This window comes from Alternaria hordeiaustralica (assembly GCF_023758085.1).
Source record: "Alternaria hordeiaustralica strain BMP 2776 chromosome Unknown scaffold_17, whole genome shotgun sequence".
Classification (NCBI taxonomy): domain Eukaryota; kingdom Fungi; phylum Ascomycota; class Dothideomycetes; order Pleosporales; family Pleosporaceae; genus Alternaria; species Alternaria hordeiaustralica.
The window spans coordinates 375,576-400,571 of NW_026056789.1; the positions used below are offsets into that span (position 1 = coordinate 375,576).

The window sequence follows — 24,996 nt, forward strand, 5'->3', positions numbered from 1 at the left end:
TCAAAGACTCCCCGCCAAATCCACGGCACGCGACAGGTCATACCTGGAAACAACACGGAAAACCACGCATCTCATTCTCAGCTTCTCCTATCTTGAGATATCTGGCTGAAAAGCCGTACGACTCTAGAACGCATCACCCGCCCATCCTCCGCCTCGCTGCATCCATAGACTCTGCGCTCCCGTAGGCTTGCTGCTTCCGACCGCGTTGCACAAGACACGTTTTAGGCCTGCATCTTAGGAGTACCTCGGATAGCTTCAGGAGCCGACCAGCGTGAACATCGCGAAATTCATGATCAAAGGTTGACAGAACTATTGTCCCTGGTGGTTAGAACTTTCGCACCACACCACATCCCTGACCCCCTCGTTGACGAAAGCTATAAGCCTGTCAAGATCATTTGTACTTCTTGAGATGAAGTTCGTCTACTTCACATCCGCACTCTTTGCGGCTTCATCTACAACAGCGCACGTGTGCGTTACCTAGATTAAGCTAGGCCTTGTCTCGTTTGCCGTTTGTCATTTGACACCGCGGTCAGTCAGGAACATCGCGCCGAATCACCCAAGGCCACCACCAAATGACCTTCAGCGTGGACCCCTAACAGTATCTCGTGTGCAAACCCGCGTCACCGCTATTCATTTTCACCGTCACTTTTTGTTTTCAGTCTCATGCTCGTAGAGTAGCTAGTTTTCTCAAAAGTCGGCGCGCAAAAATTTTCCTCTCCAACGACAGTACTCGCATTGCCTTCGCGATTACTCCCAGCACCACCGTAGTACCGCCAGATCACATCGCAACCCGCGACTCAAGATTTCTGCGCTCTGCTACTTGCCTTCGAGAATTAAAGCCATCATCCCCCCGCGCATACAATACCCAGTCTCGCGCACGCACATACCCCCATATCCGCGGCTTTCCACATAACCCGGGCACCTACATCCAGCCAACGCGACTCAAAACCCCACACAACACGCCTACAAAGCCATCAACACGTCTCCATCTCCCCTACCTCAAGCCACCCATCTACCAACTCCACCACCAAAATGGCAACCTCAACATTCACCCTCCCACACCACCCAACCCTCCCCACAACCCCCTCACCCCCACCCACCATCACAGCCACAGCGCTTCTGAACGCATCCTCGCACGACATGGCAATGCTGCACGACATCCAAACCCTCCTCAACAAGATCTTCACGCGAAACCGAAACCAGCACCAGCGCTGCACGTGGTGGAAATCCCTGCACGGCTTCCGGCGGCAGATTGGGCTTCTGCTGCAGGAGCTGGAGAAGGGGCCGGTCAAGGAGCGGGAGGGAAAGGTGGAAGCCAGGTTGAGGTTTTGGGATAAGGGAGTTGTGCATGGCTGGTATTAGTAAGTTTTTGATGGCATTGCCCGAATTGGCTTGGAATACTCTTTACTGATTACCTTCAAGCACGTTTAGCCAACTTGTTGCTGTCGGCCCTTTCGCCATGCTGGGTCTGGTCATGATGGCGAGTGTTGCGCGCGTGTGCCGGATTACCGGCATTACGGCCGTGTATGAAGAGATCGCTTCGGGCGATGTCCAAGGCGTTTTGAGCGCCAGCGATGAATTGGCTTTGGCGGGGGAGTTTAGTATGGTGTTGGATGAGGGGGAGGAGTGGGATGAGGGGGTTGTTGTCGCTCGGGATGAGGAGGAGGATGACGAGTAGATAGAGGTGTGTGTCGGGTGTGTGGGTTGGTTTGCTGAATACGTATGTATATTAGTCTATTGGATGATACCAGATAGCCCGGCGTGGCTATCTTCACGGCGTTCTGGCGTGTTGGAATGAAGGGATAGAACGTATTGAATGCCTCCTGGCTCACATGTTGCGGTACTCTTGTCATGTAAAATGTGCGTGAAGATTGACAGGCTCTGCTCTATCTAATACCAAATCTCGACCCCAGCGTACCGAACCGCTCCTTGCCGCCTACAGTTGGGCTCTGCGCTGCGACTTGCGCTCCTTCTTGTACCTTCTCCAATAAGATAGCGCCCTTCATCTGGTCTACCTTGCTGTACTTCTTGTTCCGCTGCGCGATGTCGAAGAACTCCAGGGAGTCGTCTGTGCCCATCAGCGCGACCGTTTGCGTCAACTCGTCCAGGTTTTCCATCAAGATAGGATTGTTGAGCGAGCTGACGAATTGGCTGAGGAAGGCGGTGTCGTTGGCGAGAGTCGCGACGGCGGCGGGGGAAATGCGCTTGATGTGCTGGGCGAGAGGGAGGTCGAGGATGGCGGTTGACGCGTGGGATAGAGCGTCGAAGTAGATGAACTCTTTGATCTCGGTGGGGAGCGCGAGGAGGACCGAGGACATTATGTTGGAGAGATACCTAGTCAGCTCTAACATGTACGTCGATGGTTCGGTCTCGGGCTTGGTGGCCATCCAGTCGTACTCTGCTGTTTCGATCAAGTCGTCGATCTTGCTGTTTACGAGCTCGAAGACGCGGTTGGAGGCTGTGTTCTTGGCTTTGGCAAAACGGTCGGTTGCGGCGAGGACGACAGGACCTGTTGCTGAGGGCGACGAACGCGCCTCAAAGAGGAGATCTTGCAGCTCAACGCAGGCGTTCTCGAAGTGTTCCAGATTCGTCAAGATCTGCACAATCTGCCCAGGATACTGACTACTCAACCTCTCGATCAAGCTCCCGCAAACCTTCTCACACAGCAGCTCATCCAGACTCTGCCTCAGCGTTTCATCAATGACACTGCTCTTCTGGAAATAGTCGTCGCTGAACAGGTATATCTGGTTGAGGAAATTTCGGATATCGATGCAGCATAGCGGATACATCTGGGAGAAGGGCAATACACAGGGGAAGGTGAGCGGTTCGTTGGACGCCGGAGGATTGTACCAGGATACCGAGACGACCTTGTCGTACTCTTCGCTCGAGTTGATGGGCATGGGCATGTAGTCGTCTGTGTGCACAATCTCGCTGAAGTCTTCGCTGAAGCGGGCTTTGAGAAGAGAGGAGTATTTGGAGAAGAGGGTGAGGAGGAGGTCGTTCATTGCGGAGACGGAGTAGCCCCATTTCTATGGCAGTCAGTAGAGGGACTAGCGGAGTTATGAATGAGTGACGGACCTCCATAGTAAGCATGAAGAGCGCTATGCGACCCTTGATCTTCAGGAGCAGTTCGTCGTTCTCAACGGTATGAAGTTGGCTCGTGATGAGATTGATCGCGCTTTGACACATGGAGTCCCATAGCTCGTCCACCTATACTCTTGTCAGCAGTGTTTTGCACTAATGAGCGATGTTTGCGTACATCAGCCTGTGAGCGTAGATTGAGGGTCTTGGACATGGTAGCCTTCTCGATGATCGCATAACCCGCGATGCTCTCCAGCAAGCTACTCAAGTCACTGCATTCTTCATCCAGTAGGTCGAGCTTGTTTGGTATGATCAAATCCTTCTGCGTCCGCCGATCTGATGCGTACTCTGCTCTGAACTGCTCGCTCTTGCCGAGCGTCTCGTTGATGTGCATAGCTTCAAACAAGGGTGAGAAGTCCGTCTCGTTTCCAGCTTCTTCGTTGTTCAGCACATCAAACTCGTCGGTCTCATCGGCCACAAGTTCGATTGCTGAGTTCAGTTTGAACTTAGAGAAACGTGTGTCGGCTTCGGCGCGTTCCTGGTTGCGCGTTCTCCGTACGTCGGTGTAGTAAAACGAGACTTCGCCCAAAAATTGCGCCGACTCGCGAATGCGATAGAGCCACGTACTCAGGTCGTTCTTTACTGCCTCTCTGATCTGCTCTTGGGTTTGCGGTATAGATTTCTCAATCACATTCGCGATCTTGAACCGATTGATTTCCTTCAAATGGATCGTCTGTAACTCATCCAAAGCTCTTAACGCCGCATAGTAGTTCTTTTCCCTCAGCATATCCTGGACCGAGTTGGCAATGCGCAATACGTTCAGACACGCGTTCAGCGCTTGCGACGCCTCATCGATATTTTGGCGCACGCCTCGCGAATCAACTAGCGCCTTCTTCTGCTCCGCCAGCTTCTCAATACTTTCCTGGATCGACTCGTTGAGCTGCAGAATCTCACCACTCATCTGCACGGTCTGATCGCGTATCCTAAGTAGTGAGTCGACCGAGCTGACGAAGTCTTGATGATTCGCATTGCATATGCGCTCAATCTCACTCTCGCGATCGTTGGCATAGCGATCGAATGTGATTTGCAGTTGATTTGAGTAGCGTGCGTCTTTCATGATGGGGATCAGCTGGTCGATGTAGTCTGAGCCCACGGATGACTGGGATATCTGTTTCTGTCAGTACAAATTAATACGCGCACACTCATATGGGTTTGTCTACTTGTTTGATGGCCACCCATAGGTCATCATCAGGGTCCACGGCTGAAGGCATGATGGCGGTTGCCTGGTTCTGATTGTCGTGTGTGGCTGCAAAACACGTCTGTTATAAGCGGAGTAGTAGGTCACAGTGGAAGTTGGTATGTTCAGTTCTGGTTCAAAGTTGTGGATGGTGGTGCCCGTCGTCGTCGCATATGAAACGCGTACCTGGCAAGTCCGCGGAAACCGTGCTAGTGGGAATACGACCTAGCTGACTTGGCGCGGCTCGCTGACCCACTTCCCTTTTCGAGATGCCCCAGACCAGATGTTCTGCAGTCCAATCCCATCTTCAGCAAGTCAGATTTAGATGGAGAACTAGCTCGTGAGGATATATGCACTGCGACAATCGTGCCTGATGCTCATATAGATTCCGGACGCTGCTTAGCAAGATAAAATTTGCAATTGACCGTGTCGATCATTGTCGCGCTGTACATCGCGAAACACTCCTGGAGAACGCGTCCAGGCAACACTGAAATTGACCCACGATAATGCCAGGAGGCTATACACAATCTTGCACGCGTATTACCAGATGAACCCCCAAGATGTGGTTGAGTTCGGAACATCCATCGGTCTGCCAAAGCCCAAGATCCCCAGCGTGACGCGCCGCGCATGCCCCACTTTCAGGAGCGATGACGGAGTAACCCCGCCGATTTCTCTCTATTCCGATCCGGAGTCAACGCCAAAGATATAATCTCGCCCCAAACTTTTTCACATCTTGGCAATCACATTCAAATCACGCATTATGGAGGCCATCACCAGTAAGTCGAGATTGCGAATGAAAGGGAACCTTGTCTAATTGATGATGCAGACAAAGTACAGAACCTTATGGGCAACGTCAGCGGGGCGGCTGCTGGAGCATACAGCGGAAAGTAGGTGCTCATTTGGGATTGTTGTGGTGGGATTTGGCTAATTGGTGATAGGACCGCTCTTCTGCTCGGTGCTGGTTTTGTGTAAGTCATCTATCAACCCTCTCAATCTACAACAAACTGACAATCACAGTACACGCCCAACTGTTGACGTGCTCGCGAAGTCCGGCGTCAAGGTCACAGTAGCTTGCCGTACCCTCCAGAAGGCTCAAGACCTGGCCAAGGGCATCCCCAACATCAACGCCATCAGCGTACGAGCACATACTCCACACATACATAGCTCCCTGCTAACAACCCCCAGCTCGATGTCAACGATGCAGACGCCCTCGATGCCGAAGTCGCCAAGGTCGACGTCGTCATCTCCCTCATCCCCTACACATACCACGCGACGGTCATCAAGTCGGCGATCCGCAAGAAGAAGAACGTCGTCACAACCTCATACGTCTCGCCCGCGATGATGGAGCTCGACGCCCAAGCCAAGGAGGCCGGCATCACCGTCATGAACGAGATCGGTGTCGACCCCGGTGTCGACCATCTCTCCGCCGTCCTCACCATCGACGAGGTCCACAAGGCCGGTGGCAAGATCCTATCCTTCAAGTCATACTGCGGCGGTCTCCCCGCACCAGAGTGCTCAGACAACCCGCTCGGCTACAAGTTCTCCTGGTCGTCCCGCGGTGTACTCCTCGCGCTCAGGAACCAGGCTGCGTTCTACCAAGACGGCAAGGTCAAGTCGGTCGAGGGCCCCGAGCTCATGGCCGAAGCAAAGCCCTACTTCATCTACCCCGGCTACGCCTTCGTCGCATACCCCAACCGCGACTCCACACCCTACAAGGAGCGCTACAACATCCCCGAGTGCCAGACCATCATCCGCGGTACCCTGCGCTACCAAGGTTTCCCAGAATACATCAAGTGCCTGGTCGACATTGGTTTCCTCTCCGAAGACCCCAAGGACTTCCTCAAGGAAGGCGAGAAGCGCACCTGGCGCGACGCAACCGCCAAGATCATTGGCGCCAGCAGCGACAAGGACGAGGACCTCATCTGGGCCATTTCCTCGCGGACAAAGTTCGCCAGCACAGAAGAGAAGGACCGCATCATCACTGGTCTCCGCTGGATCGGTCTCATCTCCGATGAGCAGATCGAGGCTCGCGGTAACCCGCTTGACACCCTCTGCGCTACCCTCGAAAAGAAGATGCAGTACGAGAACGACGAGCGCGATATGGTGATGCTGCAGCACAGGTTCGAGATTGAGAACAAGGACGGCAGCAAGGCTGTTCGTACTTGCACATTGGCTGACTACGGTGACCCTAAGGGTTACTCTGCCATGGCTAAGCTTGTTGGTGTTCCTTGCGCGGTCGCTGTACAGCAGGTGCTTGATGGTACCCTGAGCGAGAAGGGTATCCTTGCCCCTATGAGCCCGGAGATCTGCCGCCCGTTGATGAAGACGCTTGAGGACCAGTATGGCGTTGTGTTCAAGGAGAAGACTGTGCCTATGTAAGGTGGTTGTCTGAATGCAAGGAAGAAGGTATTTGATGGACATGGTAGGTATAGACAAAAGCTTATAAGCTTTGAGATGACTGAATGAACACATCAATCGCTTCCAGATTCTGACCTTCTTTGGTGAAATGGTATCTCTTCTGCTTTATCTCGTGCCTAACTCTAGAAAGCTTTCCCTCCGCCTCTGCAACACATCCCTTCTAGTACCCCGTATCTATACAACCCACTCAATCCAGCCCAGCAGCCGGCGGCCTCCCACCAACAGCCTTCTTCGCCGGCGCACCACCACCGCCCATCCCACCCCCAAACATACTCCCAAGCATATCAAACATCGGGTTCCCCTGCCTCGGAATCTTGATCCCAAAATACATCTCGCCCACCTGATCCAGCGCCTCCCCCCAATTCACATCCTTCAGATCCCCCGCATAATGGCTCTTCAGCTGCCTCCACAGACTCGGATCCCCGCGCTCCACACTCAGCAACAACAGCCCCAGAAAGTTCAACAGAGGTAACGAGGGGTATACGGTGAAATCCGAGGCTTTTGTAGAAACGGGCTGCGTGGGCGGGTTCGGCGCGCGTTGCAGGGACGAGGTGAAGAGGAGGTAGTGTTTGTTTGCGGCGCGCAGGTTTCCTGTGAGCAGGTAGGGGAGGGTGCCGCGGGCGAGGTAGAGGGGGGCGGTGTGCGGGGCGTCGGAGGTGTACCAGGAGTAGTGGAGGGAGGAGAGGGTTGAGGCGGAGTCTTGGGTGCCGAGGAGGAGGTGGCGTTCTGCTTCGTAGGGTTCGAGGTCTGTGGGGAGGGTTGAGTTAGTATGGCTTGTTTTGGGGGTTGGAGGGTTGGAGGAGGAGTGGGCGTACCTTCAGCGTATAGTCCTCCCGCGACATGGTGTATCTCTGGGTCACCGGCAGGATAGTCGCCGAACCGACTACTCCATGCTACCATCTCGCCCACGAACTTCTTCTTTGTAGGCTCATCCTTGGGGAAGGCGCGTAGAAGGCCTAGTAGTCGTCCTTTGCTCTCTGCGTCTACCTTCACCTCCCCCTTGTTGTATACGTCCAGGAGGAATATGCATAGGTCGCCGCCTGAACCGCCTTGGCCTGCTTGGAGGAGAGACAGCGCGCCAGAGTGTAGGATGGAGGTTGCGGATGCCCAATCGGAGGCTTTGGTGTAGCGGGATGCGATTACGCGGAGTTGTTGGTGGGCTTCGTAGAATTGGCCTTCTGCGATCCTGGGCGGGGTTAGCCATTGCGTTTTGCGCGATGATGAGACCTAGACTTACTTTTCGCGTTGTCGCGCAAGCGTCTTTTCGATCTTGGAAGCCATATCGGGTGGTTGAGGGGTCGGTGGGGTGGTGCCTTGGTGTTGCTGGAGAGCTTCTGGATCGTGTTTGGGAGCGATGACGCAGCGCTACGGGCGGCTGCTGAACCCCACATTAGCCTCACACGACTTCAACTTCTGTCGCATATTATTGTTTGCCATACTCATTTCTCAAGTCAACTTCCCAATCCCCTCTGTTCTTCCTATTTCGACGCGCCGCGCCAATGTCATGTTAGGACGCCGCGCAAAAAGAGAAGCCACCCTAGTGCAACGTCCACGGTTTGGAAGAACGGCAAACTTCATGTGCACAACAGAAGCAAAAACAATGAGGTTTGCGGCAACCGAGACTCGAACTCGGAGCCCAAGCAGGCTACGTATGAAGCGTGGGAAGCTTGGATTTTACCCTTAAACCATTGCCGCGGTGAAGATTAGCTAAAAGTTGAGACTGTTCATTTATATACTTATAAGACTTTTCAGAGACGAAGATCTGATCATGAATCCAGACGAGTACGAGCTCCAAGTAGCTAATCACTTTCGTGTGTCTGTTTAGCCGGCGAATGCAGGTGGCGGGGCTGAGAGGAATGATGGCAAGAGCGGGGTGCTGGCGCTTACCTAGGCAGCCTGCGAGCGTTGCTCATACGATGCATCACGTAGCATCGACCGAGGACATCATCTGCACACTTACGACATTCTCTCGGCTCGATTGGCAGATTCCATTGACGCAGAAGCCCCTCCTACAGGAACTTGACAACTTTACCGCTCATTGCATTATCGTCGCCAACTCCGCCACCGGACGATCTGCTCTCCATATGAACGCAGTATGGGCGCGAAATCGCGCCACGTCAAGCTCGAACGGTAGCCTAGAACCTAATGTGCTGTCTCGATAGAATGAATGATTGGATTGAGAGGACTAGGATGGTATACTTACGCGGAGGCTTGCATGAGTGAGCAAGCTGAGACCTCAGCTTATAAACCTTGGAAACAAATCAGCCTGATCACCCCGCCCGCCTCCACTCTTCACAATCAGGACCTCCCACATACTTGGACTCATAAGAACATAAGAACAACTATTTTCAGTATTTATTGATCGACGACGTGGCCCGAACAACGGCATGGTCAGCGAAGCCAGCGTGGCGACCGCCGCCTTGGCTATAGCAATCTCAGCTTTGGTCATCGCAGCTGGTCAGCTTGTTGCACAGCTCTTCTCAACAGCAGACGGGTATCGTAGATGTCAGCGCTCTGTCATTGGTGACTGGTATAAGCTGGTTGAATTGCGATTCAGATGGTGAGACGTTCAGTTCGGTTAAGTGCATGGATCTCAATCTCAAAGTGCTGACTTTGAACAGGAGCTCGTTTCGCTACGAAGTCAAAGTGACAACGCCTCACTTTAGAATAGTGACGATGCATAAGTGTGACTATCGCAGTTCTTTCTATCGAAACGAAGAAAAGCCACTCCCAAGATATTCCGCTCTGTGGAGGCAGAGCGTATCACGATACCTGATTAGTCCCTTGGCACCAGCCGCTCTGATGGGTATCCGGAAGTCGCGCGAAGGTACTTTTTGTCGCGTCATACGCTGGCAAGGTGACGGTAAGATCCAAAATCCAGTCAATGCAACCTCATAGACGCAGACGCTGGAACAGAGTTTGACATGCGTAGGCATAGGTGAAGATTTACCCACTTGGATCAATCTACTAGATGATGTTCATGAAGATCAAGATTGGTTCCCAACGGCCACAGTCGGACCAACATCTCCTCATTTAGCAGATCTGGCACCGATCTGTATCTCAAGTAAGTTTTGAACAAAAGGGATAATAACACGTAAAAACAATCTAATGTTTCCGTTAAAACAGGAAAAACCCGTTCTTGGGATTTCATGCCGCCAGACATTGTGCGACCAGTCGCTAGTACAACGATCGGTTGTTTGATCACTATGGCTTACCGTTTAGGTATGCATTGGACGGATTTTCGATTGGACGAAGGCATCATGCGTGCAGTTGGCGGTGATCGAAGCCTTTCCACGTCTATTGTGCGTGGTATGGGACTCGTAGTGGAGTACAACGCAGGTGCACCCAGTGAAACCCACGAAAGTCGTATACCTATCGAGGTAGTAGACCAGGTACGTATCGTGTACTAGTTCCATCACTACTTGTTTTAAAGATCTCTTCTGTGGCTTTGCCAAGTGCAAGATATCGCTCCAAATTTATGTTAAAATACATGGTCTGTGACAAGGCGCAGCTGCCAGTGTTTTGTAACGTTCTATCCATACATGCCTCGTCTTAGCTAACGACTTCAGTTGTCCTATGGGATTATTTCCAACTATGGAACATTTTACTCTTCCAACTACCGTCCGCCATACCCCGAACTACATGTGAGGAAGAAGCGCGCCCCTGAAGAGGTGAATCTAGATCGTTTGTTAAACATACTGCACATAAGTTCTGAGGGAGCAAAAGTGTTGGAAGCAAGCTTGTCACATCATGATCCTGCTCATAGACTTCCCGCTTTCACCGACATCCTTGGGCTGTGGTGCAAATGGCTCCCAATCGAAGGCATTACACGAAACGTGATCGATAACCCGTTCCCGTTCCCGCTAAACACGATGGGCGAAAGACCGGAGTCACGTAACGTCTGGAGATTGGAGCTCGACAGTCATAAGACATCGCTCTCAGAGCCATGTAAGCAAGTATTGAGTTTCTTCAACACTTGGGAAGAGATGAGCACTCAAAACTTCATGACAGTCTCCCGGAAATTCATGACGGGCCCATCGTGGAGTGCTCACTTCCGTAACGCGTTCAACGCCACAACACGATATCTAGATGGTACCGACGGCGTGAGTTTGGTAAATATGTACATTTCTTACATAGCTTGTCACATCGATTTCAATGCTTCTAGCCTTCAGAGAGCGGAGGAAAACATCAAGAACGGACGCGGCAAAACACGAGACTTTGACCCGCTTCCCAAAGGATGGGATCCAATTTTCCTGGAGCGTGCGTACATTTACGCTGAAAATGTACCAAAATTTGCCGAGGAGATGGAACGGCGTAACCCCACCGACGGAAGAGTCTCATACGAGGATGTCTGGTGGATGATGATGATGCGTCTTCATGCATGGACTATGAGTGTGGAATGGGTGGACCGTGAGGGCGTGAAGATACCAAGCGAGCACTACTACAACCCAGCGAGGGTGTATATCTTGTAAGACTAGGGATGGAAAGATGCTGGTCGACAAGCAAAGCCAGTTTCCACCTGCGAAGGCTCATGAGATTGGTCACGAGTTAAATGCACAATAAGTACCTGACCGCCACAAGCTACGAATCACGCGAGGAAGAGTCATGGAGTCAAGAAGACCAGAATCATTGTGTGGTTGAGCGCAGTGCTCGAAAATTGCATTGCAGCAATGCCTAAGTGTATCTAAGAAGTGAATCATAAAAAGGTCGTCGCAGCATCATCCTCGTCGAAAGACCCAGTCCAACCGAAAGTGATGCCCAAGAAGAAGAAGAATCCCAGTCCCAGTCCGTGAAAGCCTAACCCCGAAGTCATGCCCGTATACACCATTTTGTAATCCGCGCAGCTAACCCGTATAGCATGCGACCAGCCATCCCTAAGCAGACGGAGAAAGAAGAAGAGGAAGTTGAAAGTGTAAAAAGGGTTGCCTAAGCCGAGAAGTCACGAGCGTGAGCACGCTTCTGAACGGAAGCGACAGCAGCGAGCTTAGGACCAGGCGCATCCTCGATGGTCTCACCAGCCTGGTGCCAGTAAAGGTCCCACTGGAGAAGCTCATCGCTAGCCTTGTACAGCTCAGTACCCTTCTTTCCAGCAGGGACCTGCTTGCTGTCATCACCGCCAGTGACCTTGATGTTGAAAGCCTGAGGCCAGAACTGGCGCTGGCTAACATCGCCGTTGTTGTGGATAGACACAACCTCAGTCCTGAGGACGTAGTTTCCGCTGGGGATCTCAGAAGGGATGGTGACCTTCTGGGTGTTTCCGTTGTCGTAGAAGATGGCGTCGGTGCCCCAGTAGCCGGTCTGGCCTTGGGCTTGGCCGGAGGAGTAGCGGCCCTTGCGGTAGTCGAGGAGGGCGCTTTGGTGGATCTTGAAGAACTCGAGCTTCGTCTTGTCGACGTTCTTGCAGTCGCCGTTGCAGGATGCCATGTAGGTGGCTGTCCAGCCGTGGTGAGAGCAGTCCCAGCCCTCTTCTCCGGAGCCGCAGCTGCCCTCGTGGTGCCAGTGGAAGGTTACGTCTTGGCCGGCGGGGGCTTCGACGGTGTATGGGGAGGGGGAGGCATCCTTGTGGGCAATGATGTCGGGGCTGGAGTTTGGTCAGTACATGTACGAAAGGGTAGAGCTAGGATCGGTATGAACGTACTGGCTCAGCTTGTCACCGTAGATGGGCTGGTATCCCCAGCCCTGGTTGGTCCACCAAGCAGGCGACTTGTTACCAGGATCCTGCTTGGAAGCCTGACGGAAACCGGGGTAGGTCTTGCCTCCAGCCTCGAACTGCTCGACAGAGGTGTGGCCGGCCACGGTAGCGATGAGGGCAGCTACAAGAGCGCCAGTCTGGAAGATCTTGGACATAGACATGGTTGAGTTGATCTTGGGCGTAGGGATAACGGTTCTGTAGGTATATGTGTTGGTGGGTATATGTAAAGAATGTGATAAAGAATGTGACAAAGAATGAGTGTTTCGTTGATAGCACCGGGCTATAGAATGAATGACTGGTCAATGAATGACTGAAGAGAGAGTGACTTGCTTGCTGTGAGCGTGAAGGATAACCCTCTGCAAGGGCGAGCAGCAGCCCTTAAGAATGCTCACCACCCAGCATTCCAGAAGCAGCCAAGGTGGCCCGGAATGTCCAGGCCATCATTTCGGAGGCGCTTACTTTTCGCCCCGCATTTCCCGACGCCCGTGAGGGGTTTGCACGGTGGCTTCTGCTGTCTCTGACAGGCGGCCTGCCGACCAAAGAGGTGCGCCGGCGCTCAGCTGGTGGAGTGTGTGCCTGACGCTAATGTAGGTACGAAAGACCTAGTTTCTTAGTCACGAACTGGGTTCGCCCGGCGTGTAGAGGAACACACCCACTATCATTGGTAGTCATCTGCGCGCCTACGTACGGCGTAGAGATGACGAACTGTGCCCCTTCTTATTGCATAGTACTAATTCTGTCACGCAGCTGTCGGTGTCTCAGCCTGCTGTGCCATTCTCAACCTCATGTGGAGTTTGCATACGTACATTTCGTATTCTCGAAGCCCAGACATCGAAGTCTCAAGATTTTGGGTGGATCTCGGAAAACACCGAGATCAACCTCATCACGCAAAAGAACGAATCAAGAGGCGTGATGTCATGTTGGTTTTCGTTTGTAATGACTTGGGGCTGTTTTTCTGGTGGTCGGATCGCCCCTCGGCTGCGTGTCGTGGCAGCAGGGGTGAATACGGGGCTTCCGCTGCCGCACGACGCCGCTGTTTCAGCCGCCAGAGGGCTATCGATAAACAGCCTATCGACAAGACCCATCGCTTCCCAACATATCACCGGCGCATGCAGCAATTTTGGTTCACTCCTGCGACGAAAACGTCTGGTTGTTTGAGACAATGCCGTGCTATGTTTCAAACAACGCAGGTTGGCGAACTCTTACCGAACGGGCATTTGAAATCCTAGCAACTGATCGCTTTCCGGCCTCCCTAGTAATACGAGCGACACGCGTGAGCACTGCCGAAAGCCTTGGTACTTTTCCTCCACTCTGGTCCAGATGCTGGCTCTCCGCTCAACGATCGACATGTCGCCACGAGGAGGGCCTGACCTTCCTCGTTGAGTTATGCGCCCGTCTGATCCGGAGGATTCGGATGCATGCGAGCGCATCTTGGAAGTTTACCGGCCGTGACGACTATCGGTAGGGAGTGTGCGGCGTCGGCATTAGCTTACTGACGTATGGAGATTACCAAACAAGGTAGTCAAATATGGTAGTCGCACGATTAGTAACATCGCAGACGCCCATCAAGCGCCCCGCTGTGTATACCTTCCGAACACCACAGTTGGACTTTAGCGGCTCTCCAGGTCATTTTCCGTTCCTTTCGACAGTTCGAACAAGCGAACGCATGGCATGCCAGTAAAGACAGAAACTCTATGTTGTACGCCTGGTATCTTGGAGTGTTGTTCCAGCGTCATTTCGTGGCGCAGGCCATATGCAATTTCCTGGGTCGCTGTTGCCCAATCGTCCAAGTATGGTACAATAGTCCATCAAAAGCAACGCATTGAAGTGTTCCTGATGATCTTGAGAAGCTGCGCCGCGTGCAACCTGCATGTAAATTGCTTCTCGGAAACAATCCCATGGGTATTAGCAGCGGTAACCTACCTGATCGTCCGTCGGCATGTCTCTGTTAGCGAAGACACGCACCCGGGTATTGGTTTTGTACGAGAACTTCATTTCCAGCGTCTATCGTGCAACTGCATTGGCTTTGATCTGCATCTTGCTGCAGCATTCCAATGCAAACGTTCTGGCATGCGCTGAGGTCGTGCTCGTGGTTGTTTACCGTGAGCCTTAGTAGGTGCAAGGAAAGCCGAAGGTTAGAAGCCCGGTGCGATGGATCTCCAGCGAGCACCTGGCAGTACGTGGTACGTTCGCAATGTCGTCACTGCCGTTGCTGTAAGAGCGTGTTTCGAAAAAGGTTGTTTGTATCATGGAGCGAACGCTAGCAGGAAACCTAGGTGCTGAAGACATCGTGGTCGACTACATACATTGACTAGCTATGCTACCTCCGCGGTCCCATGCCACGAGCTCCGAGTCTGCTTTCCTTCTTTCCAACTTTACGAACCTCGAATTTTGCGTCGTGTCACCTTGATAGCGTCTCCAAGATCACGATCCGGCACGTCGATCCCTTCGAATAGCGCTCCCATACATTGGTGCTCCACTTTCGCTGCCTTGGTGTTCATTGTCGTTATCGGCCTTACACTCACTCCGTACCGACTGAGACCGCAAGCACACAGATCGGGGGCATCTTCCGTCGTAGCTATTGCACGAACACCACGAACACGCTTCGACTTCCGTGGGGGTAGCATTTGTACTCGAGATGACCGGCTTGGGGGTCCGCCGGGCAATATCAAGTCCCCATTGGGTGCCGTACGTAGCTGGCCCATCTGCGCGCGACTGATGGCTACCGGCGCTTTCATTTTGTTGCCCATGAAGATGATGTTGTTGCCGCCGTTCTTGTACTGGCTAGCTAGCGCATTAAGGTCCAAAGAGAATTCCTGAATACTGATGCCACTACCAGCATCCGAAGCTGCTTCGTCGATTTCAGCCGTCTCATCGTCTTGGCTGCCTGAGTGCTCGCTGGGTTCGTCCTCATCCGCGGGTGTATCATTCACTGGCTCTTTGTCGGCTGGTTCCTCGTCGACAGGCTCCTCGGCGGCTGATATCTCGCTGACTGACTCTTCACCATCTGTCTCTTCTTTCACGCTCTCTCTGGTGTTCTTCTCCTTCCCGGTCCTAGCACCAAATGCCTGCATTGCATACCAAACTGCTCTGCCCACACGAGAGTCTCTCTTGTCTTCATCACTCCAGTTTGCATAGAGATTCATGAAGCTGACAGGCCCTGGGTTCATCAACGTCATCGCAGGGTTGCAAACATCTACAAGCTTGGCCAAATGTAGATCGCCCTTCCATGTTTTGCTGCCGCTTTCCTTTGATACTGGGATCTGGATGAACTGCTTTAAAGTTTCCCAAACCGCCTCAAAGATTGGCATAGGCGTACCCATGTCTTGCGCGATAGATTCTGTCTTGAGTACAGTGATTACAGTATTAACGTTCCAGTTGTAGATGTTAGGGTCGTCTTTGAACACGGGATTCTTGCGAAATGCCGGCATGATTGTCTTCCAGATGTTTGTACAGGTAGACAACATACCGAACCAGTCGAAGTGCAGGTCGTTTTCATCCGCTAGGAGCCACTGGCGAATCTCTCCGAGCAAGGCTAAGGGCTCGCGTTGCAACTCCACGGACTTCAAGAATTCCGATGTTTCGTAAGTACCTTGGGGTAAGTTTTCTTGTCGGTCCAAGATCCTTTGCGACTCGGGCTTGCACACCAGGCTGACTAACTTCATCACCCATTCGTGGGCTTCTGCTGTTGATTTGGGTTCCGCACCCATCCGCTTCAAAAACAGTTCTCCGATCACAGTTGGGTCGTCGAGTCGGCGCATTTGCTTGTTGTCCCAGGTGTCCTTCTTTGAACGCCGATTGCTCGCCTTATTGGCAATGGAGTAGCCGCGTCCGAGATCAATCTTCTTACCCACTTCGTCGAGAGTCTTTGGCCATTCGCCGAAGAATAGCTTGTCTTGTCGACCGTTGAGTAGATATTCCATGTCAGGCCATCGGGGCATTTCCGGGTGCAGTATCCGGCTTACCGCAACATACAGCCAGGCCATGTAAAGAATGTCGCCCGCCATATGCTCGATTTTGGAAGCTCTGTGATTAAGCTGTAGCTGTAGTTCGTACTTCAGAAGCCCGCAGCGGATCGGATGCCTTTTCAAGACTGTCGCAAGTTAGTTTTAGCCCTCTTGTAACACCAGTATGATCCAAACGTACCGTAATCCGGCTCGTCTACAGTTTTACTCAGTGGCTCATACTTGTCCTCCTTGATCTTCCGGATGAATCTTCCCCAGCGATCACGAATCGCGTAGTCTTGATGGTCGCTCAAGATATTACGCATGTTCTGATAGAGCGAGGCTATCTTTTTGTCGGAATCCGCAGATCCCTTGAATGGCCGCTCGATAGGATCAATTTTGGAGATAGGATCAATTTTGGAGAAATCCTTCGCGGCTTTACGAACAGTTTCTTTGTACTCGCGAAAAGGCGCTGCAAGCGTGCCCTCCTCTTGAAACACCGACTCAACGTCAAAGAACATCTGTACCGCTACAGTGAGCCATATAGGAATCTCTTTGAAAGTTATCATGTGTTTGATGCCCCGAGCAGTCTCGTCGACAGCGAAATGAGACAGATGGGGATGACTTGCGACGCCGAAGAACTGAGCCCATTCCAGGGTCTCAAAGACCTCCAGGGCTATTTTGTCTGCGTTACTACCGAATGACTCTCGCGTTATGTGAGATTGTCGAGTGTGAAGTGGGCCCGTCTGTGATAACAAAAATACCTTTAGGCCGCTATAGACGTGCCACATGCAATATGTCTCCTGCTCGCACGGATGATCGTTTGGCTGGATTCTCATAGACGGCTTGACGAGTTTATCGACATTATCTTTGATATCGCCGTCCCAGAAATCATGCAAGCGAGCATAGAGCAGTGCCGGAAGAGTCCAAACAGGGTATTCCTTGGCGGGGTATCTAATCATCTTCGTCAGCTTGTGTATACGGGCACTGCAATGGCTTAGCCTTACTTCTTGGGACGAACGAGCATCTGATCGAATTGATTCTCAGCAGATCGCACCAGGTCGACGGCTGTATTGGAAAGCACTGCCGCGCGTGTGAGGCCGTCACCTGTCTGCCGATATTCATCCCACTCTCGCACAATCCATGCTCGCACGTCGTAGATCTCGTCAAGAAATGTCGCGATAGCGAAGAAGAAGTCGTACTCGAGACTCTCCTCGTCTTGCTCAATCGGGATAGGGTCGACTTTGGGCAATTGCTTCTCCTTAACTTCGGTGATGAGATCGTCCAGTGGGTCCGTCTCTTCGACCGTAAGCCCGGCGAACCTGTTTTGTAACTTGATGTTCTCAGAAACTACTGGCGTCTCTGGTATCAGAGGCTTCAGCAGTTTTGCCGCCTTTTCCAGAACGGTGATAAAGTAGGAGTGCCTGTGGTTGCTGACGTAATCGGTCGAGTGCCCTTTCTCGAACCAACTGGCCACTTTGCTCCGAGCTAAGATCACTCGGTCAAACACCTGTTGTAGCGCAGCTGGGACTTCAATCTTGGGATCAAATGAAGCAATATGTTCAGCCATCTCTACGAACTCGAAGACGCGTATAGGATATTGAGCTGGGGTCACAGGCTCCGGCGTCTTCGTGGCTGGCTTACGAGCTTTGCCTGCCTTTCCCCTCTTCCGCGGCGCCTTCTGCTGAGGCTCCGGCTCGTTGATAGCTCTGATGTATCCGCATTTCCCCGATGTCCATGCGAGCCAACCAGCGATGTACTCCGTGTCGTTTTTGTAATTTCGGTACGTTAGAATTAACGATCTTCGGTTTAGAACATCACTTTCGAGTGATGGGTCCATGGCGATTGAAGAGAGTAATGTTGTTCGAGAAGCACTTTCAAGTATTCACAAGGATCACAGACAATGGCGGTTAGGTCTGCGTTGATGCAGAGTACTCGGAGAACAAACGGTGAGGTGACACGGGAAGCGGAAGGCGGCACGGATCAGGGGCTGTGGGGTAAGGTCGTCGGACTAATCCTGAAAGGGCCATGGCGCCCCCTTCCAATGGAATCATGACGAAGGTTCCAAGACCCTGAAACTCTCCATCTTCTCCTCTGTTCTCTTCAAGCAGCATGAAATGCGCGGCACATAGTTTCGAAATGCTGTCGTCGGCCTGCCACTGCGCAGACTGGTCATGAGAAAACTCAGCTTGCGTGAAAGTTAGCGGACGCTTGGCCGGGCCTAGGTTGGAACGCGAGACGTCGGGTAGTCGAAGAGCTGCGGTGACCGACCTGCATCAACAAGACCTTATCATCATTCCATGGACGTGCAAGCCTTCGTTACACCCTTGCCGACGGGAGGCTGGGGGCAAGAATGATGCTCCATGCCTGATCACCTAGGTAGCTTCGCAAAAGAAGCTTGAATACGGGACTTAAGATTGGTCGCTGTTGTATCTTCCAGTTACTATATCCTTATACGTCCCGGACCCGATACTCTTGGCCCTCGTCCCTCCAGCAGGTGTTCGTTCAAGGTTCTCCTCGATTGTGAGCGTGTCGTTGCTTTGCCGACGTGGATGATCTGTGCACGCACGCACACCTGCGAAGCGGCTCAGACGCGTTTGGAGCAGAGAACGCGACTTCCATCGATCAGATGGGTAAGCCCATGCACGCCTGGTGTCCTCTTTATCGCTTTTCTATGCACCGGTTAATAAACAATTTCAAAAGCCTCAGTCCAGACTCAGCGTCGTGACGTGGTGTTGAATTCCAACGATGACGCTCGATGACGATCGCATCAAATCTCAACCCCACCAAAACCGGCCCCTACAATTACTACCCCCCGATCGACAGAGATGTTCAAATCAACCATCATCAGATCTTCGAACTTTGTTTTCCGGAAGCCAATCACCTCTTCTATCCTATTCAGGCCAATTACACGTACCTTTAGTCACACTACCTTCAAGATGAGCGACAACAAGGGCCCAGTTACCGCATACCCTGCCACAGAGATCACACCTCAAAACCAAGAAGGCGGCCCTGGTCTAGACGCAAAGACCGATCAAAAAGCAGAATGGTCGCGTCTCGAGTTCTGGGACGAGAACCAGAAACCCTACCTCAAGGAGTATGAGGGTCGTGGTTTGATGCAAGGCAAGGCCGCGTTGATCACAGGTGGAGACTCTGGTATCGGACGCGCTGTAGCGATCCTATTCGCAAGAGAAGGCGCCGATGTCAGCATCGTGTACTTGCCCGAAGAGGAGGAGGATGCGCAATACGTCAAGAAGAAGATCGAAGAAGCCGGCCGCAAAGCAAACCTCATGCAACTCAACCTGCGGGAGAGGAAGAACTGCGAGCAAGCCGTTGAGCAACACATGAAGGTCTTCGGCAAGCTGAACGTACTTGTCAACAACGGTAAGATCACGTTACTTCATTCACATCACCAATCCAAACTAACGATACAACAGCCGCCATGCAAGAAGCCTGCACAGACATAACCGAAATCGACCTGGACGTAACCGAAAAGACCTTCCACACCAACGTCATCTCCATGTTCGCCATGTCCAAATACGCGCTCAAACACATGAAGCGCGGCGACTGCATCGTAAACAGCGCTTCAGTCGCATCCTACATGTCCAACCCCATGCTCCTCGACTACGCCTCTACAAAAGGCGCCATCGTGACCTTCACTCGCGGTCTTGCGCAGCAGCAAGCGCCAAACGGAATCCGTGTTAATGCTGTTGCGCCGGGCATTATCTGGACGCCGCTTCAGCCCGCGACGAAGAACAACCCGGCTGATGCGATGGATTCGTTGGGTGTAGGTGCTTGCCCACTGAATCGTCCGGGCATGCCGGTCGAGATGGCGACGTGTTATGTGCATCTTGCTAGCCCGTTGGGAAGCTATTGTACGGGTGAGGTAATCCACGGGAGTGGAGGAATTGAGATGCAGGGCTAAGAGGGACGCGAGGGTGCGATAGTAATGACGATGGACTCAGCCGGAAGAGACGACGAGAACGTTCTCACGATGATAGGAATGAATGTAACAGCAGCCTATGGTCGAGTCCGAGCAACATAGGACTGTTTTGGTTTTGAAGTCTTCTCGCTTGCCTCTACACAGCAGGGCAACGCCATTATAATGTGGCTCCAGACTTTTGGTGACAGAGATAGCTCGGCAGATGTCGCACCATCTGATGAGCCCTTCATTGACGGCTTTTGAACATATGCCTTCCGTGCGTTCCATTTTTAGAAGACCAGGCGCAAAGAACATGCGGCATGATGATTGATCTTTTTGGTTCAACAAGAACACTGTAGGTAATTGAAGAGAGAAAAAACGATTTGTGAGCGACGCTTTATACACCCACAGCAAACGAATCGCAGAACGAGGCAAGCATCAAGACATTGGTGTAGTCTTTCAACACTCCCAACGCACCCACATGCCACGAAGGAATTTGTCTTTTGAGTCCACCGGACCGGAGTTCTGGCCATGAGTTCATCACATAGCATGTTTGGACAGCTTCACTACTTTCATTATAACCTTGAATGCCCTTTTCGATTGCAGAGAAGCCCGCAAGCTCGCCATCGTTAAGCTTGTCTCTCTTTTTGGAAGAGGGAAGAGACACTTGCCATGAAGCTGTGCTCCAGAGTTTTTTGGATATGCGGAATTGGCAATGTGTAGATAAGAAAGAAGGAGGCAGCGCAAAGGGGAGGTTTATATATACCCCGCTCACTGCGTGCTCATAAAGATGTGGCTTTGCGATTTTTGAGACTTCCAGCAGCACAGCATAATACTGCTTAATTTTCTTTTAGAATACCGGCAAGACGGCTGCCATCGTTCTTGTGTTCTAAGTTTTTGGATATGCGGAATAAGAATGTGTGGATAAAGAGCAAAGAGGCAGCGAAGACGACAGTTATATGTTCACTCCCCCCGATCGCCACTCATGAGCTTGAACGTAAACGTTTTTGACGATTTCGAATAGCACACCATATTGTGGTTTCATTTGTGTTTTGGAGACGGCAGAGACGGTGCTCATGCGTCCTAGCATCGTCTTTTTGGATATGCGGAATACAAATATGTGGATAAAGAAGAAGGAGGCAGCAAAGACAAGAAGTTTATATATGCAGTCCCCCCGCTGCGCGCTCACAGGTCGAAGATGTAAGTCTTTGACGACTTCAACCGCACATGAAATGCGTTGGTGTATTTTTCTAGCACGTCTTGCCGCATATGGTGTTCGTTTTGCTGCTTCCTTTCGACCAATTGACATGTACTTTATCAATCTGTTTTTAGGATCTGGTATAAAGTATGGATAAGGTTGGAAGACATTAAAGTCTTTCGCCGACCGCAAAGTCATTGTCGGATACCATGGTCGTTTTGGAAAAGAAGAAGACCGGAGAGCCATGGCTTACATGGTGCTCTGTTTTGGTATTTTAAAATAGTGGAAGTGTGTTGTAAAGGAAGAGAAGAGCGAGGAAGGAGGTAGCTTTTATAGGGGACCCGAGGTGGGGATACGGTATATGCACTCCTTGGTACCAGCATCCATCATGTGCTCCGGGTTCCATAATTTCAACAGTCAACACACGGCAACATTCGGCACTTCAGCTGCCTTTTTGGATTCCTGGGGTGGCTTTCACCGCTCGCCAGTACTCTGAGCTTCATCTGGCGTGTTTACAGGTCATTGGACAATAATGCGATTGATTTTGGGAGAAGTCCGCAAACCCATGACGGATGACCAACTTAGTTTTGGTATGTACAAAGTAGAAGTGTAGAGTAACAGTCAAGGGAGGGAGCGAGTAGACGGCGGGCTTTATGTTTGAGGCCGAAGTGGAGCCTCGTCATCGTTACGGTTCACGAGGCTTTCTGGTCGGACACTCATCGCTGGACGTGACGGTGATTTTGAAAGAAGCCCGCAAAGCCATAAGTGGGAAGTCATGTCATTTTTGGTGTTAAGGAAGGGAAAGTGTGTAGTGTGTCGAAGGAAGAAGGCAAGAACAAAGGTGGCTTTATATGTGAGTGTGAGGTCAGACTCTGCTATCCCCTGTGTTGAGCATTGTTTCGGTCCGAGACGCCATCTTGCGTTGAAACAAGACCTTTGAGAAGGGCAGGAGGTCATGAGGTAAGAGTAGACAGTTTTTAATAGGAGGAAACATCACATAGAATTCTAGCCTTGTAATAAGATGATAATGTTTTTTGGATTGGGGTTGAATTCGAACTATGTCATCTATCGAATATGCTAATGCACCAGGCCGAGAAGCCATCGAAGTCTGCAGTAGTGTTTTTGAGAAGAGCAGAACGCCATAGCTTTTTTCTCCCCTCGTTTTGGTGTACGTTAAAAGCAGATAAAGTATATTGATAGTACAAAGTGAACACAGCGACCCTTTTATGGTCGTCGAAGTAGAACCCCAGCATCCGCTCACACCCTCGTTCCTCCAGACCAGAGAGTCATGCACATCTATCCTCATCTTTTGAGTAGCGCAGGAAGCCATCGAACTGAGGCGGGTTACAGTTGAAGACTTGGCCAATAGCGCGGGTGAGCTCTTGAGCACGCCAGAAGGTGCCGTTGGCGACCCGTCCCACCAAAAGCAGAACACCATAGAATTGATATCCAAATATTTTGCTATAAAGACAACGGCTTCAGGGTTTTCTCCATAGCAAGTAAAACCCGTGATTATTGTTTTGTTGTATGCCGGAGCCGGAGCGCACACATAAACAAATCTGGTCGTGTTTTGAGTCGGAAGGCCATGTCAGACTGAATCTCCTCTTTCAGAAGAGCCAGACACCATGGTAAGTGGGTGATTGATGTTTTAGTGAATCATAGGTGGAGTTGCGTGTTGTCGATAGAAGAAGACGTCCTTGAGAGCCTCAACACCACCGCCAAGGTCGAAGCGGGTTTCTCCGCGCTGGAAGAAAGACTTCTTGATTTGGGTGTACTGCCGAGCCGGAAGAAAGACTTCTTGATTTGGGTGTACTGTTGAGCTGGAAGCCGAAAGCCGACACATCCGGAACTCCAATGATGTTTTCGAGAGCGCAGATGCCGCTCATGGGCAGAATTTGTCGCTGTTTCGGTCTGTCGAAAACATGTTTTAAAGCAAAGTCGTATTTTTGTTTGTGCGAAACCAGTAGGCGGACCCCATCGAAATAGAACCTGGCCTTTTTGGAGTCCACGGATTGAATGTGGATGATAGAAGATACCATGTACGCTTCAAGAGCGGCTTTTGTACACTCCGCGTCGTGTAGTGCAAGCGGGGGAAGCCGAGCAGTTCATGGCGACAACTGCGCATACTTTGATTCTTTCCAGTATCTTCCGAGGTGTTGCCGAACACATACGAAATTGACCCGTCGGTTTCGATCCGAAGGGTGCGAAGTAGGCTCCAGGTGCCGGGACGACAGGCACCATGGCGGGTTGATGGTCCTGTTTTAGGAGCAAGAGGTCTTCTCCGCACATGGAACAGTCCATTCAGAATTTTTGGAGACGCACTCGCACATACGAGTTCTCTGGTGTTTCTTGGAAGACGAGGCAGGAAGAGCGGGCTCATTTGAGGTTTTTGTTGACTCTTTGGAGGAAGAGGCAGAGCACATGGTGATTAGCTGTTCCCATTTTGGTAAAAAAGAACCGGAGTGTATGTTGAAGAAGAGAAAAACCGGGACGTCGAGGGAAGTTGATATCCCCGCGCGTCCGCGGATCTCGACTCATGCTTGGTTTTCTTGACACCTTCGATGGACAAAACCATACGCCATTTGGAATACATTTTCGGACGAATCGAGCTGTACCCTTGATGGCGACGTGGTCGCTAGTGATACGAGTGCTCGAAGATAAACTGCTGGAGCTCGGCTGGCAGCCACTCTCCATGGTTGAGAACATTCATCCTTTTGGACAGGAGCACCGAGCAATGTCGTGGTGAGGTGTGTAAAGGTTCAGCCGCTAGTGGTATGAGTGCTCGAAGATGAACTGCTTGAGCTCGGCAGACAGCCACGCATCCTCGTTGAGGTCGGACGGGAACACCGCGCAATGTCGTGGTGAGGTGTGTAAAGGCTCAGCCCATGAATTCCGACAATCGTGTTTTCGAAGTTCCAAAAGCAGGAATCATAACAGAATCGTCGGAGACTTTTTGGACGCCCGGAACAGGAGAACCATGCATTCCTACCGGGTCAGTTTTGGTGTCCGGACGGCGAGGTCCATGGAGTATGCGTTTCGATGTTTTGAGCTCACACGGCGAGGACAGCGCCATATGTGCATAAACTGTGCATTTTTCGAAATGAGTTGGGAAAAACGGTGGCAACTGGTGGTCTTTTCGAAAAGAAGGAGGACAGGGCAACCATGAGATCATCGTGTATGAATTTTGGTAAAAAAGGATGTGGAAGTGTGATGAACAAGAAACCAAGAGAAGGGAAGAACTGCGCAGTTTATATACTCTCCAGCGTAGCCTCATCACACGTGCGCGCAAAAAACTCAACTTTTGGAACCATGGAATGTGGATATCCTACCCGACCAGTCATACTAATCAGCCAATCCACAACCTCCCTAAACCAAGCACCCTCGCTTCTTAACACCGAATCCAACCATGCCGCTAATAGCACCACCCATTCCAAAAAACACGCCGTACTATGCATCCGCATCCGCATTCTCAAGGCCGACTCATCCACGCATCGATGTCGCAAT

General features: G+C 51.6%; 6 protein-coding genes and 1 non-coding gene across 7 annotated transcripts; 2 read left to right on the forward strand and 5 right to left on the reverse strand.

Annotated features, from left to right (window-relative positions):
• Window positions 1-1,886: 1,886 nt before the first annotated feature.
• On the reverse strand, window positions 1,887-4,352 carry J4E84_007647 (uncharacterized protein; the record flags this gene model as incomplete). Its single annotated transcript, XM_049390230.1, has 4 exons — window positions 1,887-3,029; window positions 3,079-3,210; window positions 3,260-4,249; window positions 4,302-4,352. The coding sequence occupies 4 exons, from the start codon at window positions 4,350-4,352 to the stop codon at window positions 1,887-1,889; spliced, it is 2,316 nt and encodes a 771-aa protein (XP_049242083.1).
• A 726-nt stretch (window positions 4,353-5,078) lies between these two features.
• Window positions 5,079-6,697, forward strand: LYS3 (Saccharopine dehydrogenase [NADP(+), L-glutamate-forming]; the record flags this gene model as incomplete). The annotated part of the gene is made up of 5 exons (XM_049390231.1): window positions 5,079-5,094; window positions 5,145-5,205; window positions 5,257-5,286; window positions 5,336-5,453; window positions 5,504-6,697. 5 exons carry the CDS (start codon window positions 5,079-5,081, stop codon window positions 6,695-6,697), a joined length of 1,419 nt encoding a protein of 472 aa, XP_049242084.1.
• A 226-nt stretch (window positions 6,698-6,923) lies between these two features.
• J4E84_007649 (uncharacterized protein) lies at window positions 6,924-8,017 on the reverse strand (the record flags this gene model as incomplete). The annotated part of the gene is made up of 3 exons (XM_049390232.1): window positions 6,924-7,483; window positions 7,552-7,922; window positions 7,974-8,017. The coding sequence occupies 3 exons, from the start codon at window positions 8,015-8,017 to the stop codon at window positions 6,924-6,926; spliced, it is 975 nt and encodes a 324-aa protein (XP_049242085.1).
• Window positions 8,018-8,344: 327 nt separating this feature from the next.
• On the reverse strand, window positions 8,345-8,431 carry J4E84_007650. Its single transcript has one exon. It is a non-coding gene; the product is annotated as a tRNA-Gly (tRNA).
• A 3,231-nt stretch (window positions 8,432-11,662) lies between these two features.
• Window positions 11,663-12,589, reverse strand: J4E84_007651 (uncharacterized protein; the record flags this gene model as incomplete). Its single annotated transcript, XM_049390233.1, has 2 exons — window positions 11,663-12,317; window positions 12,375-12,589. The coding sequence occupies 2 exons, from the start codon at window positions 12,587-12,589 to the stop codon at window positions 11,663-11,665; spliced, it is 870 nt and encodes a 289-aa protein (XP_049242086.1).
• A 2,214-nt stretch (window positions 12,590-14,803) lies between these two features.
• Window positions 14,804-18,212, reverse strand: J4E84_007652 (uncharacterized protein; the record flags this gene model as incomplete). Its single annotated transcript, XM_049390234.1, has 4 exons — window positions 14,804-16,521; window positions 16,575-16,893; window positions 17,137-17,326; window positions 17,380-18,212. 4 exons carry the CDS (start codon window positions 18,210-18,212, stop codon window positions 14,804-14,806), a joined length of 3,060 nt encoding a protein of 1,019 aa, XP_049242087.1.
• A 1,099-nt stretch (window positions 18,213-19,311) lies between these two features.
• J4E84_007653 (uncharacterized protein) lies at window positions 19,312-20,297 on the forward strand (the record flags this gene model as incomplete). The annotated part of the gene is made up of 2 exons (XM_049390235.1): window positions 19,312-19,756; window positions 19,810-20,297. The coding sequence occupies 2 exons, from the start codon at window positions 19,312-19,314 to the stop codon at window positions 20,295-20,297; spliced, it is 933 nt and encodes a 310-aa protein (XP_049242088.1).
• Window positions 20,298-24,996: the final 4,699 nt, after the last annotated feature.